Source organism: Rousettus aegyptiacus, unplaced genomic scaffold (genome assembly GCF_014176215.1).
Source record: "Rousettus aegyptiacus isolate mRouAeg1 unplaced genomic scaffold, mRouAeg1.p scaffold_m13_p_12, whole genome shotgun sequence".
Taxonomy (NCBI): Eukaryota; Metazoa; Chordata; class Mammalia; order Chiroptera; family Pteropodidae; genus Rousettus; species Rousettus aegyptiacus.
In genome coordinates this window covers 58,039,157-58,059,808 of record NW_023416287.1, presented here as the reverse complement: position 1 = coordinate 58,059,808, position 20,652 = coordinate 58,039,157, and the positions used below count along the sequence as shown (strand labels likewise).

The following is a 20,652-nucleotide window of genomic DNA, read 5'->3' as shown; positions in this document are numbered from 1 at the left end:
GGTCATATAGTAATTCTTAATTTTTTGAGGAAACTCCATATGGATTTCCATAGTTGCTGTACCAATTTGCAGTCCCACCGGCATTGTATGAGGGTTCCCTTTTCCTCACATCCTCTCCAATACTTACTTGTCTTGTTGATGATAGCCATTCTAACAGGTGTAAGGTGGTATCTCATTGTGGTTTTGATTTGCATTTCCCTAATAGCTAATGAAGTTGAGCATCTTTTCATGTATCTGTTGGCCATCTATATGTCTTCTTGGGAGAAGTGTCTGCCCATTTTTAAATTGGAATGTTTGTTATTTTGTTGTTGAGTTGTATGAGTTCTTTACATATTTTGGATATTAGCCTCTTTTTAGAGGTATTGTTTGCAAATATCTTCTCCCTTTGGTTGGCTGCCTCTTGTTCTGTTGATGGCTTCTTTTGCTGTGCAGCTTTTTAGTTTGATATAGTCCCATTTATTATTTCCCCTGCCTTTGAGGTCAAATTCACAAAATCTTAAAACCAAGGTCCATGGATTAGTGCCTATGTTTCCTTTTATTCTTTCAGGTCTTATATTTAGGTCTTTGTTCCATTCTGAGGTAATTTTTGTGTATGGTGACAAATAGTAGTCAAGTTTTATTCTTTTGCACGGGGATTTCCAATTTTCCCAGCACCATTTATTGAAGAGGTTTTTTTCTTCCATTGTATGTTTTTGGCTCCATTGTTGAAAATTATTTGCCCATATATATGTGGGTTTATTTCTGGGTTCTCAATTCTGTTCCATTAGTATGTGTGTGTGTTCCTCTGCCAATAGCATGCTGTTTTGATTTTTGTCTCTTTGTAGTATAATCTAAAGTCAGGGAGTGTGATACCTCTTATTCTTTTTTCTCAGGATTACCTTGGCTATTCAGAGTCTTGTGGTTCTATATCAGTCTGATGATTTTTTTGTTCTATTTCTTCAAAAAATGACATTGGGATTTTGATGGGGATTGCATTAAATCTGTATATTGCTTTGCATAATACAGCCATTTTAGCTATGTTGATTCTTCCAATCCACAAACACGGAATACTTTTCCATTTCTTTGTGTCTTTTTCAATTTCTTTTAATAATGTCTGGTAGTTTTCAGTGTATAGGTCCTTTACATTATTTGTTAAGTTTATATGTATCGCAGTGATTGATTTACATATGTTGAACCATCCTTGTGCCCTTGGAAATGAACCTTGCTTGATTGTGAAGTATAACCTTTTTAATGGTACATAGTCCATAACCTAAGGGCATAATACTTACGTTCTTCTTAATTTTATTCTTGATTGTTTCAATTACTCCAGCCTCCTCACTTTCACACAGCTTTTCTGTAGTTTTTAAGTCATCACATGCCAACTGCATTTTTTCTTCCTCAAATGTCATCATGGCATTCTTCCATGAAAGAAATAAGGAAGAAATGAATGAATCAATGTGTGAAGATTTAGGTCAATTTATCACAACAAAACTCCAAACTGTAAAAACACTTATTTGTTGCAAGTAAAAGAATTAGAATATTATAACATACTCTGTTTTTAAAAATTATAATCTCAATATCAAGTAGGAATGTAATTCTATTACATCAGCATAAAAAATACATGGTAATAAATTTCCCTGCAATTAATATTCTACAATTTTTTTGTTATAAACACAGTAACAAAACCCTGTATAAGTTCTGATTGGTCTACTTAATTCAGTTTTTTAACAGAGTCTCACTGAAAAGTACATTCCACCCACACACAGATCCCTGGCTCCACCAAGTATTGCACAAAAATGCTAATGAAACATCAGCTAGTAAGTGTCCTTTGAAAGCCAGTCTTTTCATGAACAGTAATTCCAATGGATTCACTTAGAAGGCACTCATACTATGTTGTCCACAGTGAAAAATTCCACTGACAGCTTGTTCCAAGCACATAACCCAGGCCACATTTTACTGGGTGGGGCAATTCCCCTATCTGTTGAAAACCTGCTACTTTCACACAGTAGATCTGAGTTTTCAGAGATGAATGGACTACAGGGGCAGAGCCAAGGCACCAGGTTCTTGGAAGGCCCTAATAAACTCATTGTATGTACCTCTCTATTCCTTATCACATTCAGCCAGCCTCACCTTGGCATTCTGGGCCTCCTCAGTACTTTAACCTACTTCTCCAGTCTAGCTTACCCAAACCATAGCCACCTTTGCCTAAATCTCCCCACCATACTCTTTTTCCCAATCGAATCCCAACCCTGCTCCAGCCGTCCTCCCCACTCACCTCCCACTCCCAGCCGAGCCGCTGGCTGTGTCTCACTCCTGTTACAGTCCCCGCCCACCCAGTACCATTCTCCTTAAGGTGGGGAACTATATTTTCTTGCAAACAGTATGCCTTAAAAATCTGTTGTATTAACTGGAAATGAAAGAAAATAAGTAGCTTGAACGAAAATTCATGTTACCACAAGCTAGCCTGGCACCCGTGGCTGGGCACTGTCAGGGTTCACATGGCATACCCATTCGCTGACATCTTTCTAAATCTGGAATCTAAATGCTTTCACCATTTACTTCTCTGAGTCTCTACTCATTACTTTTTTGCTATTATACAATTCTATGATGGGTTTTTTTAAAATTATGTGTTTGAAAGTAGTTTATATCAAAAGCGTTTCTGAAAATAAAACCATACACTTTTCTACATTGCCCAGTTTATTTTAAAACCTAACTGCAACCTATTCCCTTAATTCCTAAATAAATTACACTTAAAAATGCTATAGTAACTAACGAAGGTGAGTTTTCTGCTAATTTGTCTACATTTTCTCAATAATTTTAGAGCAAACCTTTATTATCTGAAATTTGACTTCTTTAACGTTAATGTAACTTTAATTTTTGGAAAGATCTTTCAATAACATTTTTATTTAAAATGAATTTTGGTTGGGAAAAACAAAATATAAGATATAAACATTTTATTTTTAAAATTAGGAAGAAAGAGGACATATTACAGGTGTTAATAGTCAAGAACTTAATTCCAGTTTTAAACTCTAGAAGATCTTCCACAATAGCATACCTATGTAGGGGTATACTATGTAACATATTACATATTATATATATGTAATATAATTACATATATATAATATATACATATTACATATGTAATATATTCATCATTTCCTTCATGTCAATACCTCTCCCCATATTGACTTACCAAAAAACTGACAAAGCTGGCTCCAAAACTCATTAATGGGCTATGATTTCTGTTAAGAAAACAAAATAAAATTATTTTTATTGTGAACTTTTATTTTAAAAACATTTGCTACATCAGGATCACAATATAGTCCTAATAACTGGATAGAAGTTAAAGTCTTCAAGCAAAAAGATGAAGAGGCAAGGAGGTTCCCATCTGTCTGCCAGGAGAGAATCTGCCTCTGCATCTTCAAAGCTAGGCAAACATTAATTCAAATTATAAGAGACTGCCTTAGTAAACTAATCCAACATCTGCAAAACACAGAGCCAAGGAAAGACAATTAATAACCATTTTAAAATGCAAAATGTGTTCAAAACTTCACACACAAAAAACAGTAGATCAAAAGGTTTTACCACTGAGTTAGATCTTGCAAATTCACTTATCCCATCTAAAGAACCTTAAGAATACCTCCCTAGAGTCAGTCAATTCCCCACTGTGAAGCAGTCATTATCCAATTTTATATGTAAGCCAAAGAAGAAACCAAATCAAACTAACGTCAATTGAATTTTTAAAATATTAACTTTTGGCTTCAAATTCACAACCAGCCCCCAAAGCTCTATAAAACTGAACTAGAAGGGAAAACAAGTTAGAATTGCCTTCTTAAAGAAAGTAATTTCACCAATTTCACCAATTTTTTATTAAGTAAATAATATATGGTCATTATTTTTAAAAAGGCAAGAACGATAGATATATTAGTCAATCCTCTATTGGAAATTTAGTTTATGTTCAAAGTGAGTGTATGTTTGCTTGGGGCATGGGGAGTGAGTATGAGAGGGAGAACATGCACATTAACATATATGTACATATACACATATACCCCCTGCTCGGATGAACATCTTTGTACATACATCTTTGCAAGCAAGTCCAAATATATTCACAGGATAAATTCCTAGAGGTATGAGTCAAATGGTATGCACATCTGTTTTTCTCAGGAGTGTGATGTAAGGATGGGGAGGGAGGATAAGGGAGAGAGAAGGGGGTATTGGGAATTCCATTTGTAATATTAATCTTCTGCTATAATTTTTTACATCTTAGTATCTACTCAGATTCCACGGTGAATAGCTTGTTCACCACCACTTAATAGGATAAAGTTATAAAAAAGAAAAAAAAAATTAAGAAGGTCAACTCACTTGTGAAGAATTCCCCACTAGCACTCATACCCATAAACCTAGCTCAAAGGGCATACCTATCAGTGCACAGTGAAGTCTGTTATTCCTACATCCTCCACCAGAACAGCTATTAGTTTTCCCATTCAACGGCTCTACACTGGCGTACCACTAAAGGCTCCCATCCCACTATATAATTTGGTTTGCATATCAGCGTCCCCTCTGGAAGGCTATTTTCTGCCTCATCTCTCATTATCATGCCTTACGTATAGAGGGCATTCAACACATATGAATCAGTGAAGAAATGAATGACACAGACTCCGCCTTTCAGGAACAGACACTTCTTAATCAAGTGATCATTGTGGCTTTCTCCTTTTCCCTTTCCTTGCTTATATGTATACACTTTGCCATTTGAGAAATGAAAGAAGCTAAAACTAGGGCCTAGTGTTCCTACATGCGCTTCTTGTTCTTGACTAAAATTAGGTTTCTGAGAGCCATTGCTATTAATTATTCATGGTACCCTAGCCAAGCCCTTAGTATTTCACATACTATTTTATCATTTATCAGCGGTCCCCAACCTTTTTGGCACCAGGGACCCCTGCTCCTATGAAAATCTAATGCCTGATGATGTGACAGGGAGCTGAGGTGGTGATGCTAGGTCCGGGGAGCAGCTGCAAATACAGACGAAGCTTTGCTCACTCGCTGCTGTTCCCCTCCTGCTGTGCAGCCTGGTTCCTAACAGGCCATGGACTGGTACCGGTCCACGGCCTGAGGACTGGGGACCCGAAAACTTTTTTCCCTCCTTGAAGCACCGTCCTTGTAAACCTCACAGCACCTGTGTATGTTAGATGGTCAATAATGAACTGATCAATAAGCAGATATCCTCTCACATGCTGCATGTTACCTGATGTCTTAAGAGCTTTCTCTAACAAGGGTCACTTGCTTCATTCACTTGGATTATTTTTAACTTAACATACTTCAAGTGACCTTATATTAATTTACTTCATCTTAATCATTTCTGGCCCACTCATGTTTCTCCATAAAAGCTATTCACTTTGGAGATTTGGAAATATCCTCAAAAAGTACAAGAATCATTACTTCAAAAGTGATTCTCAGTGAGGAGAAAAAGATTCCACTATACTTTAATTAGACTGACCATGCCTATAAGGACTGACAATACCAAGTGTTTCTGAGGATGGGCAGCAACTGGAACTCTCACACTCTACTGGCAGTATCTACTTAAGCTAAACATATGCCTTCTCTATGACCCAGCAACTGCTTTCCTGGGTGTGCGTGTATGCATATACATATAACAGAAATAAACAAACAATTAAACTCTCAAAAGATATGTATGGTATGTTAATAGCATTATTTATAGTAGCCTCACATTGGTCCATCAACAGCAGAATGGATCAAATAATTGTAGCATATTCATTCAATAGAATAGTTCATAGCTATGAAAAAAGAAAAAACCACTACTAAAGGCAAAAACATGAATTAATCTCATGTACATAATGCTGAATGAAAGAAGCCAAACACAAAAGAGTACATACTAAATGACTCTATTTGAAGTTCAAAACCACTATTTTGACTTCTACTGATGAGAGAGGTCAGAACAGTGGTGCATTTGGGGGGATAGCGATTGAGAAGGAGCCCAAGGGAGGATGCAGAATGTTGGAAGTACCCTACATCTTGATGTAATTACAATGGGATGTTTATATATGTGTATTTCTTTACTATGTTTTTCTCTATGAAAAAGTTAAAAAGAAAAAAATGATCATTGATGGGTATTTGATATAAGGGTGAATTACTATGAATTTTTTAAAATATGGCAATGGTATTATGGATAAATTTTAAGGAATCTTTTCCTAGAGGTGTATATAAAAGTATTCATAGATGAAATGACATGATGACTAGGATTTATTTCAAAACCAATTTGAGGTAAGAGAATTAAAAGCTGAAATATAGATAAAAAGATTGGCCATGAGTTGATAATTATTGAAGCTGATGGGAACATGGGAAATGACTGTTTTCTATACTTTGTAAGATGTAGGCTATTTTTCAAACTAAAAAGTTAAAAAACAGGTCTATAAATAAATATTCTCTGCAAAAGATGTCTTTTGGAATCCTTTGGTGAGAAGACATCTAATGGTCACTGCCATAATTTTCTTTTTTAGTATGAACCATCTGTAATAAAATGGCTCAAAATTTTTATCTCTAAGAAATCTCCCAAAGGTAGGAAAACTTAAGAATAAAACGAAGCAATTGATCATCTATTTCTATATTTATTAACACTGCTATGGAAATTTTAAAAACTAAGTTTCTCTAGGATATTAAAAATTGGACTGAAGATACTGTTTCCTGAAATACAGTAAAAGAGAATGGATTGTCAACTCTAAATGAAATATTTTTCCATTAAATAAATAGGCATAATTACTACAAGATTGTCCCTAACTGAAAATGCTTCTTCAAATATAATTTTATCCCCAAATACAGTGGCACATGACTAGAATTTAAGCCTTTCTTTGATGTTTCTGGAAATGTTCTGTATTTATATATTGTTAAGTTCTTAAAAGAATTCTCCAAAATGACTCGTCTCTCCTTCAAATGTGTGGGGAGATTGGACTTTGGATATCACAGAGGAAATCCAGGGCCACCTGAACCTAATCGGCCCACGACAGTCACCCTCCTCTCTCATTGCAGCCCTGAGATCTCAGATCTGAGAGTTAAAGAAATGGCTGCACAAATTCCCCCAGCAACACTCCTCTGCGGCTCTTAAGGGGGCTGTACCTTTTCTGTAACTCATGCTGTTTTAAAAATCAGTCCCAAAGGACTACAGGAATTAACTACAGATAATCACCAAGCAATCACTGAATGCTTCTCTAGATGCCTCTCTCCTTGCCTTCAGAAACACAGTTTTTGCTAACAGGACAAGTGCTATCCTCTGCTTTGCCCACTATCTCAAAAAATGAGCTTTAAGGGGACGAAACTTGTTCGGTAGTTTATTTTTCTTTCTGAAAAAGAAGTAAATAATGTCAACAAAGGAAAAAGTTAAGTGTGCAAAGTCATTCATTGAAACACTGTCCAAAATAGGAAAAACTAAGCTAAAAAAAAAATTCTACACTTCATGACATTGGGTTTGGAAATGATTTCTTTGATGTGAAAACAAAAGTATGCAACAAAAATAAAAATAGATTACATCAAATAAAAAACTTCTACACATCGAAAGACACCATCAACAGTGATAAGGTAACCTATGGAATGTGAGAAAAATGTTTGCAAATCATATGTCTGAAAACGGGCTAATATCCAGACTATATAAAGAACTCCTGCGCCTCAATAGTAACAAAAAAATTCAAAAAGTGGGCAAAGAACAGGAATAGACACTTCTCCAAAGAAGATATATAAATAAGCACATGAAAAGGTGATTAACATCTCTAATCGTTAGGGAAATGCAAATAAAAACAGCAATGAGATAATACCTCACACTCATTAGGATTACTACCACCAAAATAACAGAATAACAAGTGTCAGTGAGGATGTAGATAAAAGAGAATCCTTGCACACTGTGGGTGGAAATGTAAAATGGTGCAGCCACAATGGAAAACAGTATGGTGGGTCCTCAAAAACTTAGAATTGTAACTGCCTTTCAGTATCCACAGGGGTTCGGTTCCAGGACCCCCTGCAGGTCCAAAATCCACAGATCCTGAAGTCCCTTATATAAAATGGCATAGTATTTGCATATAACCTATGCCCATCCTCCCATATACTTTAAATCATCTCTAGGTTACTTATAACACCTAATACAATGTAAATGCTATGTGAATACTTGTTATACAGCATTTTTAGGAAATAAGGACAAAAATGTTCAGTTTAGATGCAACCATCATAGGCCTAAGTACGCAGTACATGTCAACAACAAGGTAACTTTTTTTCCCAAATATTTTTAATCTGCCATTGATTGAAAACATGAATACAGAACCCATGGATATGGGGGACTATACCATATGATCCAACAGTTTCACTTATGGGTATATACTCCAAAGAACTGAAATCAGGAATTCAAACAGATGTTTGTACACCTGTATTCTAGCAGCATTATTCACAATAACCAAAAGGTGGAAGCAAACCAAGTGTCTACAGATAGACAAATGAATAAACAAACTATGGTGTGTATACACACACACACACACACACACACACACACACAATGGAGTATTATTTAGCCTTAAAAAGGAAGAAGATTCTGACACATGCTGCAACATGGTGAACCTTGAGGATGTTATTATGCTAAGTGAAACAAGCCAGATACAAAAAGAAAAGTGCTATATTATTCCACTTATCCGAGGTACCTAGAGCGGTCAAATTTAGAGAGACAGGAAACAATGGCGGTTGCCAGGGGCACAGGGGAAGAAGGAATGAAGAGTTATTGAGGGGTATAGAATTTCGGTTTTGCAAGATGCTAACAGTTCTGGAGATGGGATGCACAATGATATGAATGTACATAACCGTACTAAACTGTACTCTTAAAAATAGTTAGAGGGTAAACTTTGTTATACTTATTTTTCGCCACAATTTAAAATTTTTGAAAATGGAAAAAATCTACAATAAAATGAATGCCTCATAAAATCTTCAGACAGAATATTATGGCCTAGAAAAATGCCTGACCAAACAATGTAAAAACAAAAGTTCTGTGTACATTACAGTCAATATGTATTAACAATAAAAAATGAGTATTTGTTGTGAGAGGCAGTAAGATTAAAGGTTATTTTATTCAGTGATAGATGCGTGTTTGTAGGAAGATAAACAGTCACGATCGAAACTGCAGTAATCATCACCTCTGTTTCAGTAATAAAACTACAGACATTCTCACTACCTTTAGACACCTCTTACAGAGAAAAATACATTATTTAAGTCAATTTACTTGTTCTCAATACTCCCTGTGATACAGCTGATGATTTGGTACAATTTCTCAACAGAATATATTATCCAGGTAAACAAACAGAATAACGGGCAATTCAACAGCAAAACAGCCAAAGCCTGCTACACGGGAGTGAGTTATTCACTCAGTGACAAGCTAAAGCCTCACTATGCCCAGCTGTGACCTAGGGAACCATTAACACAAGGCTAATGAACTGCCCCAAAAGAAGAGAGAGACACTTATATGAAGTGAGTCTCCCAAACAGTTTTTGATTGTTTATCAAAAACAAATGCAAATGATTTGGGCATTATTTTTATATTATCTGTGTAAGAAAGTAAAATTGTAAACGCATCCTTTTCAAAATTATTTTTAAAAAGGCAGTAGGACATCAAATAGAACCATACACTGTCTTGCTATTTGAACTAATTATTTTCTTATTACATATTTTTTTCATTTTTAACAATCTTCCGTTTACCTAGCCGATTCCTCCCCACTCCCTTAAGAAAAATAATTGAAAAGTATTATAATAAGTTTAATGAAAGCTTAAAAACGAAAACATGCCAAAGTCACTATTAAATAGATAAAGCCTTGAAATGTTTAAATTTCACAGGACACAGCCCCCTGAACACAGAATTCCCTTAAGTTGTACTTGTGCTTCTTGGCCAACTGGCTCAATTTTTACTGCTTTGTATTTCAAGTTCTCTGAGAGGACACTTGTTAACAAACAACAGAGAAGATTAATCTGGTTCTTCTGCAATAAACTGTTTCCCAAATATATTGAACTTACTTTTTAATGCCACTCAGAAATTGGAAACTATTCTGGTGAACTATTTGGAGGCCTCAATCTTAATTTGAAGATGCTGCAGCTATAATACAGAAAAGATGTGGGGTCCATCAGTGCCAAAGAGCATGTTTTCCTCATTCACCGACCAGAGAGACCTTTACTCATACTGTGAAAGCAAGAAAGAACAGCGACGTTGTCAGCACCCTGTCCCTGCAGCATTCATTCTACAAACGTTTTTTAAAAAGAGCATCTGCCATGTGCAAAAAAGGAAAAGGTTCCTGTGAAGTGATGAAGGAAAAATGACAGACCACAGGTCTAAGAATTAAAGTACTTTATGCCTCAGAGGGTGGTGAGGAAAATGAAAGGGGAAAAAGGTTATTTTAAAGCGTTTTTCTTGACATGACTTAACAATAGTTAAGAATATTTTTCAAAAGGAAAAATCTAATTATTCTGAAAGCATCTTAGTGAAAAAGTACAAATGCTCCCGTTATGTGCCACATACAGCACTCCTCAGGTCTCACATGTGATCAGAGAGCACTGGTAGAGCATTCCCTTTTGCAGCTTGTTATAAACCAGATTACAACATGAAATTCATTATTTGTGGTCTTTCTAGGAAGTTAAATTCCTTCCATAGGAACCCCAGTGGATGTATCCCATTCACTAAGTATCGCCCTCCCCACAGGTCTGTGAGTTAGGTGCCTGGCTCCTTGCACCCCACTGCTCCACGTCTTCTGATTCTCCATGATAAATTTTCAATTTTAAAGCAGCTTCCCATAGTGAATGGCCAACTCTGAGCCTGCTCAGTGAAGGAGTAAAAAGTGTCAACCCTACCCAAGGCAAATGATTAGAAGCGTGATTAAGAAATTGGGTCCAACGTAAGTTATACAATTTACTCTAAAGGTCGAAGAAATCGTGGATGGTTTTCCAGGTTGCCCCTTGTCCCCATCAAAAAAGTTATCTAAAAGAAAACTATACATTTCTAAAACTTTTTTTTAAAAAAACAGGATATTTAATTTTAAGCTCACATACCCCAGTCATAACCAGATAACATTCTCCAGTTTAAAATGAAAATGACCTGTTTATACACAAAGTTATAGAAAAATCTCTAAAAGATCTAGTCTTGTTTCATCCATCCGTTCAAAATATACTTGACGAACACGAAGTACGCAACAGGCACTGTGCTATGGACTGGAGATACAAAGATGAAAAACACTCATGCTCTTCACAGCGTCTAAACAGTCCAGTTGGATTGCTAGAAAAAAATATTCCAGTAATAATAAATGGTGATGGAAAGTGGTAAATGCTTGCTCATTTTACTCACAAAGTCATTTCCAGTATCAAATTTAATGAAATATAAAAAAGGCTACTTGCCAACTATGATGTCTTCTTCTATAGTGTTTTTCAAGAAAATAACCCCCAAAATTCTTTATTGCATCTCTATAAATTTTCTGCAAAGCACTTGTTATTATTTGATACTTATCTCATTTCTTTGAATAAATGAATGTTCTCTGTGAATGGGAACCCCATCTCTGCTGGGTGCCTCTGTCCTGACCACACCGGACACAACCTGACATGTAACAGGTCACCAATATGTTTAGTAAACCAACCATCTCCTATAAAATCCACACTTCATGACATTTCAACTGATGGACCTTCCTCCACAAGCCCAAAAAATTACCTGATATAAGCCCACAAAAACTGCTTTAAGAAAAATAAGTTTGTTTGTTCCCTTTATCAGAAGATAGCAGTGGGGACTTTCACAGAAAGTCTCTATTCTTTTCAGAAACAAGTCAAAGCATGATTCTTGGGGAACTTTTTATCTGAAGGACAACATGTCTCCAAAAACACTGATCATCACAGACATTTACTTTATGACTATTTGATTTATGAGTGTTTGGAATAAGTCCGGTCTTCCACTCAGACTTATATTTATATGTGCCCACCCTTCTTGGGATTTGTGAGTCTTTAGTGTACTACCAGCTGTCCCCGGGGGACCCCACTTCAGGTCAGGGGCACCCTCAGGCCAGGAGAGATGCCAGTCCCCAGGGAGTGGCGGCTGTGTGTGCAGCAATGTCTCCACTCACAGCCACTGGAATGCCTTACCATTCATTTTAACTGCTTGTGATGTGGCCTTGCATCTTATCAGAAAATGACCTTGTAATTCACTGTCTGGTGCCAAGAAGCCAGGAAAGGTTCTCATCGGAAGCAGTGACGCCAACGGCTTGTAACAGAGCATGGGAGAACTTCTGGGGGCAGGCTGAGACTCTGGGTCTTTTATGCACAGAGTAATAAGCAGGCTCCTCAATGGTCTGTATCTTCCTATAGCTTGAAGTCCTAATTATCTACAGGTGGATGATTAATGTCACTCTACACAGCACTCTGGAAAAAAGTCACCAGGCCCTTGATCCTTACTTCCTACAGACGATTGCTCTGATTGATGCATTTCTAGGATGTACAAACTTTTAGAATGCTTCCCTTGCATAGACTAAGATACTCCTCAAAACCATTATAGTAATTTAAAATACAAGTTGGTTCTACAACTGCACGGCAAAAACACAATTTCACTTTTTAGGCTTGTCTCTAGTATCCCGCAAAGGAAAAGCTAGCAGATTGATGGCTATGCCCTAGAACTTGGGGTGGAGGGAAATTTGAGGAACAACTATGAAAGAGAAATGGTGAACAGGGCAGAGGACACGGAGGGCTCGGCCTGAGGTAGGAGCCGGGAGCCAGCTTCTGGGAGGGGTGACTGCTACCCCTCAAGAGAGTCCCAACTGGCCCAGAACTCAACCTGCCAGGCCTGTGAGGAGGGAGGTGTGAAAAGGCTGAGCAAACTGAAAGCCAGAAAAACTTTGACCCCGATTTCCCATCTTTTAACATCTAAAGAATTTGAGTTAGAATAAACTGGTCTAATTAACAGGACAGACTATTTAGTAAGTTGATATTTAGGGTATAAAATATCTACATAAAAATTAAGTTTGTCTTGAGACAAAAACAGGGAAAACATAAAATGTTTCCATCATATTTCCTTTTCCATTATTACTGCCCTGTAAAACTACAAAATCAAGATCAAAAATGAGAAGGGACTGTCATGCGTTTACCTTGGCCTTTGGCACATGGGGTTCCCCTGCCTGCATCACTGACGTTCCGCTTCTTTCCTCACTAGCTCCTGCTCACCCTCCAGGCCTCAGTCCAAAAGGTCCCTGGCCCCTCAGCTCAGGCTGAGCCCTCCTCTGGGCTCACACTGCTCCTTAGCCTTCGCCTTGCGGAACATACTAGTACTACCCACGTACTAGTACTGCTTTTCCCATCAGAACGGTGCCTAGCACAGCACCCGGCATCTAGAAGGCCTTCCATGAGTACTTGTTGAATAAATTAAAGAGTGAATGAGTCTCCTGACAAAAAAAAATGAGCAGAAAGAATAACTAAAGTAAGAGAAAATGATATCTGTATGTTGAGCAGCAAATGTAGCTATGTGATAGGTGTAATTGTTTCTATTTCATTTCTTGTCGTAAAGCTGTTTTTCTGAGTGAAGAAATTCACTAAAATAGTGTCTGGCATATAGTAGGTAAAATATGTCTTCACGGAATGAAGTTAATGAATAATGAATTGTTTTAAATAAAGGTAAAATCTTTTCCATGCCTAAAAAGCTTCTTCTGAATACAGGATTAACACTTGGAGTTTCTGGAATATACAAAATATTTAAAATAATTTCCTCCCTTTATTGTAACTTCTCCTTAAAACATCATTCTATGAGCATATTTCTTGAATTATTCACCTGTAGAATTCTAAAAAATATTTATAGTGACATTATAAAGGCAGCTTCTAAACCAGGGCTTCTTTTATGACATAATTAAAAAATTTTCTCTTGAGTTAGCAAACATCTGAAGAACTACGCAATCATGTATTGATATGTTCATTTTATAACTGTATTTTAAAATAGTAACGATTTAAATAATTACCTATGGTTTTCACAAAGAAAATATCCTATAACGGAAAGTAACAAATCTATTTTTTACCTAGAATTTATAGTCAACTGCAGCTTAAAAAGAACTTCCTGCATTGGAAAAGCTCACTTAAGAAAAAAACAAACTCAAAACAGCAATTAGTGGTATTTCTCATGAAAGTAGTATCTTAAAAGATAAATACTGTTTTAATTTTTTAATAGAATTATAATGCACGAAAAGCAATAGCTACTCAAATAAAGTTTACACTAAAACTGCTATTCCAGTAGAACAGAGGTAGAAAAAAGTTACTTGTTTTCACTAAAAATTTACATTTAATTCAAATGTTCATTACATCATTCTTTTTAAAACAAGTAATTCAAATCAGAATGGCAAAGGCCTTTAATTTTCTACTCATACTGGCATGACTTCCTTCAGGCTGTGTGTATGTATAGCCTTGCATAAATGGAAAAGGGCAACAAGTAAAAACACTTCATTTATTTAAGGAAGTCAGAAATAGGGTACTCAATTGAATTTAACAAAATCAATTCACCCTCACAAGCCATTACTGCTTATGCAACTATTAATGTTTTACTTATAGTCTATCAAGGATTTCAAAATTGCAAAACTTTGTAACATATTGTGCAAAGTTCATGTACATATTTGTTTTCCAAATTCACTGAGAGGCATTATCAGACCACAAAATCATACATAAAAGTAACAGAAAAACCTATCTAAAAGAGATTCTGTTCAATAACAATTAAATTTTCTTTTGCCCGATTAGAAGGCAAAAGACCTACATGATTTGAAGAGAAACCAGAGTTCTTTTGCCAAAGATGCTGTGATATTTGGGAAAGCTACACCACAGATAAAAATAGAAAGGCGATGTATCAAATAAACATGGCTAAATGAGTAGGACAGTGTTCTCCTTTCATATACTTTCATTATCTTCCTCTGCTGGTCTTGTCTCCAATATACAGCTGTTATATTTTATAATGATCTCTTCTGATTCTAAAATAGACAATAGGAAACAGTTCCAGCTTCAATCGTTTTATTAAAGTATCAAAACAAAGCTACATAGAAGGATTTGTTTAGTTGGTTTTGCTGTTATAATACACACAGCCCTTCCTTTCTATACTATATTGGCCTTTCTGCTACAAAAAGGAGAGAGGGAGAAAGAAAAGGGAAAAAAGAAATACAGTACCCTCGTCTAAGAATGATATGGATGTTATAGTATTTGAGACAAAAAATGATATTAAATACATATTAAAGTTGGATAACAAAAAACTCACAATTTATGAAAAGAATTCTGAGCATAAGAAGTGTAAATCAGTGTCAATGTACATCTTAACAAACTGAACTTTATTAAACTAAGGCTTTGAGTCATGCTAAAATTCTATATAATTTAGAAACTGATAATTTGAAGACTGCTAAAATTTCAGTAAAAATAGTCATTGAATTTTGTGACACAAAAGTCAAATATAAATAACTTAAAACAAAAAGAAAAAGCAGTCAGATTTTTTTAAAGTGTACAAGTCAATGACTTTCAGTATATTCACAAAGTTGTACAACCATTACAACAATTTTATTTTTTGTTCAAGCTTATATGTTTTTAAACATTTTATTTTGTTATTTTCCCCCTCCCCTCTCAGATTTTTAAAGAAGCTTAGTTGACATATTTGCCCGTATTCATTCGAACACACAACATAACATTTACAGTGACTGATGGAAATGAAAACTGCTGCAAACCTCTGGGACAGTTCTATATCTGTTTTCCTATCTATTAAGAGAATTAAAAATATTTCTAAGAATGTACCCTAAGAAAAATAAAATGCAGAAAATCATTTCTACATAAAGATGTTCATTGTATTATACGTAGTATCAAAAAATAATACAAGAATGTTGAAAAATAGACTGTTAGACCAATTATGATATATTCGCCTAGCAAAACATTATTTTATGACCAAAAAAAAGATGTAATAACTAAGAAAATGCTTACTCCAATGTGTTTGAGAAAGCACTGACTTCAGAAAATGGCCCTCAGTTAAAATCTTACCTTGGTCACAGACTGGCTACATGACCACAAGCAAGATATATAAATCCTCAGCCTGTTTCCTTATTTGAAAATTTGAGGTAAATTATACTGCCTTATGTGGATGTAATAAGTACACAAGTATCTAAAATCTAGTTTGAAGCCTGCTGCATAATAATCATGCAATAAGCCAGTTACTGTCATAGTAAGTGAAAAAGCAGTATACAAAGTATACATGCAGTATAACGAATTATGTAAAAACATTAACGAAAGGAAATATCCTAAAATGTTATCTATGAGTAATGGCAGTAAAAAGTGATTTTTCTCTTTTCTACTTTTCTTTCTTTTCCAAACAATAAAGAAGCATTTATGTCCTTCACGATCTGAAAAGTTTTAACTTACTCAACCTAAGGCTTAGTTTTTAAACGTATACACACAAGTAATTTAAAATACTAATATTTCATTTTCTCCCATTTACTTTTTAAAGATATCGCATATATTTTTTGAGCGCTATACATGCCAAGCACTGCTCCAGGAACTGAAACAAGATCCTTTTGATGGAGCTGATGTTCTGGAGGGAAAGACTGACAGTGAACAAATACATATTTGTTGCTAACTCATCCATTCTATAACTGACCCTATAAACACTTCTAAAATGCTATTCTTGGCATTTATTACAGCCTTGCAAAAAACAAACCAAAACTTAATGTATCAGATATTTTTTAAGTTATAACATTTTTTTAAAAGTCACAAGAAGACAGTGTGTTGGAACAGTGCTTCACAAACTTGAGAGTACATTACAATCTCCCATTAAAATGCAAGATTTCATTTGCATGGCCTGGAGGAGGCTGAGATTCTGTTCTAATGAGCCCCTCAATGACGCTGATGCTCCTGGGCCCCAAACCACACTTACAGTAGCAAAGTCTTAAAAGCACTGTCGGAATTTTTGTTCCAAAAACATGGGAAGTTAAGAACCTTGGCAGACAGAGCTTTGCTAACATACCTTATATTCTAATATACACCTTTTGGAAATGAAAATAAAGACATCACTAATATCTTACTACCCGAAATAAATAATTCTTGCATTTATCAAGGCCTGCTTTGCTGAATCAAATTTACGATTACATTTCCAAAAGCATTTCTCAGCGTTCCCACAAGATCACTAGCACCGCATCCGCTCACAGGCCTTTGGGAGCCAAGGGGCCTGTCTCTGCCTGTCCCCTTCACAACAGCCTCCACTTGGGCCTCCACCTGTCATGAATGGCCTCCCCCAGACTCCAATCCACACCAAACAGCTTTGGGGACACTTTTCGATGTGCCATCCATCCTTGACCCATCTGTTGCCCCCTTCCATTGTCCATTAGAACTACTGCCACTGCTGGATGTTCAAGTCCCCCAATAATCTGGCCTTCACTTTTCTTCCAAGTAGGAGCTCTGCTCCAGCTCCACACATCTGCAAGCCCTCATCACCCCACACTGCTGATCTTTTCCTCTCAGCCTTTGCATGTTCTCCCCTCTTCTCTTCACACTGATTCAAATTCTGGAAATAAATCTAATTTTTCCTATGGTACTTCTCTGTGACAAGTAACAATACAGTGTCCATAAAAGAAACCAGAATTTCTGGATTTATACCATGGCTCCAGCAAACCTAGTTATTAAAAACACATGCACACACACACACAACTATTTTTTCTGCCAATTTCCATTTCAGGAGTTTCACTCCCACAGGTGAAAAATCCAATAGCTGGAGGCGAAGAGGCTCCTGACAATGAGCTAACATGCTGTCCTGACTTGTGAAACACTAAGTGTTAGGAATGACAGTTATCAATTGATAAGCCCAGTGGGAATGCCCAGTGGGAATTCCTTGAAACACTTTGCACATGCAAAACACACTTCAATCCTGAGCCTGCTGTAACCTCTTTAGTACTATACACCTCAGATTATTTTCCCCACCCTGAGCACTCCCCTGGGTGCACACTGCATCTGTTCATGCACTCTTGCTTGGGGACTTCTATGGGACGAAGAATTATGGTGCAGGATCAGAATTCAGTAAGCTCCAAGGATGAGATGGCATAAGGTATTCATAAAAATGCAGAGTATGGGAAAGTATGAAAAGCTCCTCACATGTGTGGCTTCATTTTGAGCTGCCACAGTCCCAGGCGGCACACTGGCAGGTACTTGGGACACTTCTAAAAGGGCCTGGATGTCCGCCCAGCACCTGACCCCCGAGTCTCCGGCCCAGTATATGCTCAAAGGCTGTTTTTCCTCTATCCTTATTTTTCAGTGTGTTGGCTAAGTGCTCTAATAATTTGTTTCTCTAAATATTTAGGTCTAAGGTGAGAATAAAGGGGCAAGAAAAAGATTGGGATTACCGCACAGTTTGATTTCACTTTTTTTCAACATATACTGTTTCCATTTAATTTTAAAGCTATTTGTACAAATTATATTTTTACTACTTAGTTTGCTTCCTAAATGTGTCTTTCATAAGTATAAATAACTCCAGCTAAACTCTAAATTTCTTGAAGACAGAGACCATGCTCTCTCTTCGTCTGTATAATTTCACTTACTTTAGCACTGACGTACTATTCTGCAGGCACTGCAGACAGGAATTTTTACAAGAGGCATGGTACTTGCTCTCAAATTGCTCACAGAAGCTCCCACATGCCTCAGTACACAGGGTATGTTCAACTCATGACTGGACAACTAGAAAATCCCTGAGGCCTTGAATGTCCTTAGACACACCCCTTATTTACACTGTACCAGTACAGTGTATTTATTCTGCTTTTGAAGTCTTTTATGTCTTAAAATTAAATTTATATTATATGAAAAAAGAAGCAGTCAAAGAGAAATCTCTAATCCCCAGTAAAGCCCCTGGGAGAGTGATTTGGCTAAATATAGTAATACTGATTCTTCAACTGAATGATTGCACATCTAGACATACACCCAGAATACATTTTGCACAGGTGACACATATACAAAGATGTTCACTAAAGCACTGTTAGGGACCCTAAATAGTTATTGGTGGAGTAATGAAAAAAATACATCTTTTATATATATGAAACACTATGTTAAACAGTTAAAGTGATTACACTTGATTTACATGTACCAATATGGGTAGACTTTAAAAATAAAAAATTGTGTGAAAAAATGCAAACTTCGTTGGATACTCAATATGTATATCAAAAATAAACCTATATGCCATTTATGGAGGCAAACATGCAGTAAAGGTGTAAACATAGATGGAAAAGACATACCAACTTGAGGACAGTGGCTGTCTCTGGGGAGGGAACGAGAGGAAACTGGAATTGCATTGAAATACAAAGAGGATCTTAATGAATCTGTAATGCCTTATTTCCCTAAAATATCTGAAGCAAGTATGGCAAATGCAAACATTTATTAATTCTGAGTATGAAGGACATCTACATCTATATCTTTATCATATATTGTATGTTTACGTAGGTTTAAAATAAACAATTGTGAAAGAAAAAGCATCATACTGCCATTAAAATTAGTAAAAGCTTCAATTCTCTCCATTGTTAAACTAACTAGAGCAAACCAAGTAAACAGATGAAAAAGGTCACTAAGATATTTCTTGATTACTAGCTATTCTTAACCTAATGACAAAGGCCAATACTCCTGCTGGCACACTTCAGAGAACTTGTTGCATCTTACATTTGCTTGGTCTTTTTGAGCTTGCAGATGGCATTCCTGGGCCTTCTGCACTGTTAACACCCCACTGCGCCACTGGCTGGGTGCTTTCTCCACTGCCCAGCCATCCATCAGGGCTCCATCAACCACAGGCTCTCTGCAAGGTAGAGCCAAGTGTTCTCAAAGGCCAACTGCATTCTCTTCCTGTGCTAGCTAATCAATGCTAATCCTGTCACCAAGGGAAAATAACTGAGTTTCTGCTATAATGGACTACATGTGCAGGCTGATTTAGAACTACAATTAGCTGTGCTTTTAGCATTCCTACAAGGCAGGCAGGCTCATTTTGAAGCAATGACCACTTTAACTGATGGCATTAAGAATCTAAGAAGTCATAAATGATGAAATGACATGTGATCTCTTAAAAGGAAATCCTACTCACCTCTCTTTAACAGTAATTCAACAACCCTTTGGATTCCCCTCTTTTTTCTTGACTCAATCTATTTATTTCACTTCATTACTATATCTAATGGGAAATTCCATTAACAAGTTTTATTTTAAACTGTCAACACATAATGCTTCCTACATCTACATTTCCCCTTTGTAACTGATTCAAGCATAATCAGAAATTTAGAATGCAGCCCAGAAAGATGTGGTACTACTATTTTAAACTGATGCCTAGAATTGTCCTTGTTTTATATATAAAACAAGGACATACACACACACACAAAAATACACACGGTAGAAACCCAACTAATATCCACTCACCTGTATCTCCAGATTAACCAACATGAGGATAAGAAACAGATACCCTTTGCCTACTGATACTCAAACTAGCGAGCTCTTCTGTGCTTACTGAAAGTCCCCAGTGACTGTTCCCAAACACATTTATGCCTGTTGATTTTACTACTGCAATTACAGAATTCATTGTTTATTATGTAAGTAGATGAAATAAGGGCATGAAGAAAGTATTAGATAGAAGAAATAATTAAGAGCTTCAAAAAGATTGATG

The 20,652-nt window shown here is 36.3% G+C and overlaps 1 protein-coding gene across 3 annotated transcripts in view; it reads right to left on the bottom strand.

The window, feature by feature from the left end:
• Positions 1-20,652, bottom strand: part of TTC39C (tetratricopeptide repeat domain 39C) — an 87,545-nt gene that overhangs the window by 46,791 nt on the left and 20,102 nt on the right. For all 3 annotated transcript variants that reach the window (XM_016118717.2, XM_016118790.2, XM_036229919.1), the window contains exons 2-3: positions 3,173-3,221; positions 1,269-1,397 (exon numbers count right to left, since the gene is read on the bottom strand). In XM_016118717.2, the coding sequence (XP_015974203.2) occupies positions 1,269-1,397; positions 3,173-3,205 (162 nt within the window). In that variant the 5' untranslated portion in view covers positions 3,206-3,221. The remainder of the gene's footprint in view (positions 1-1,268; positions 1,398-3,172; positions 3,222-20,652) is intronic.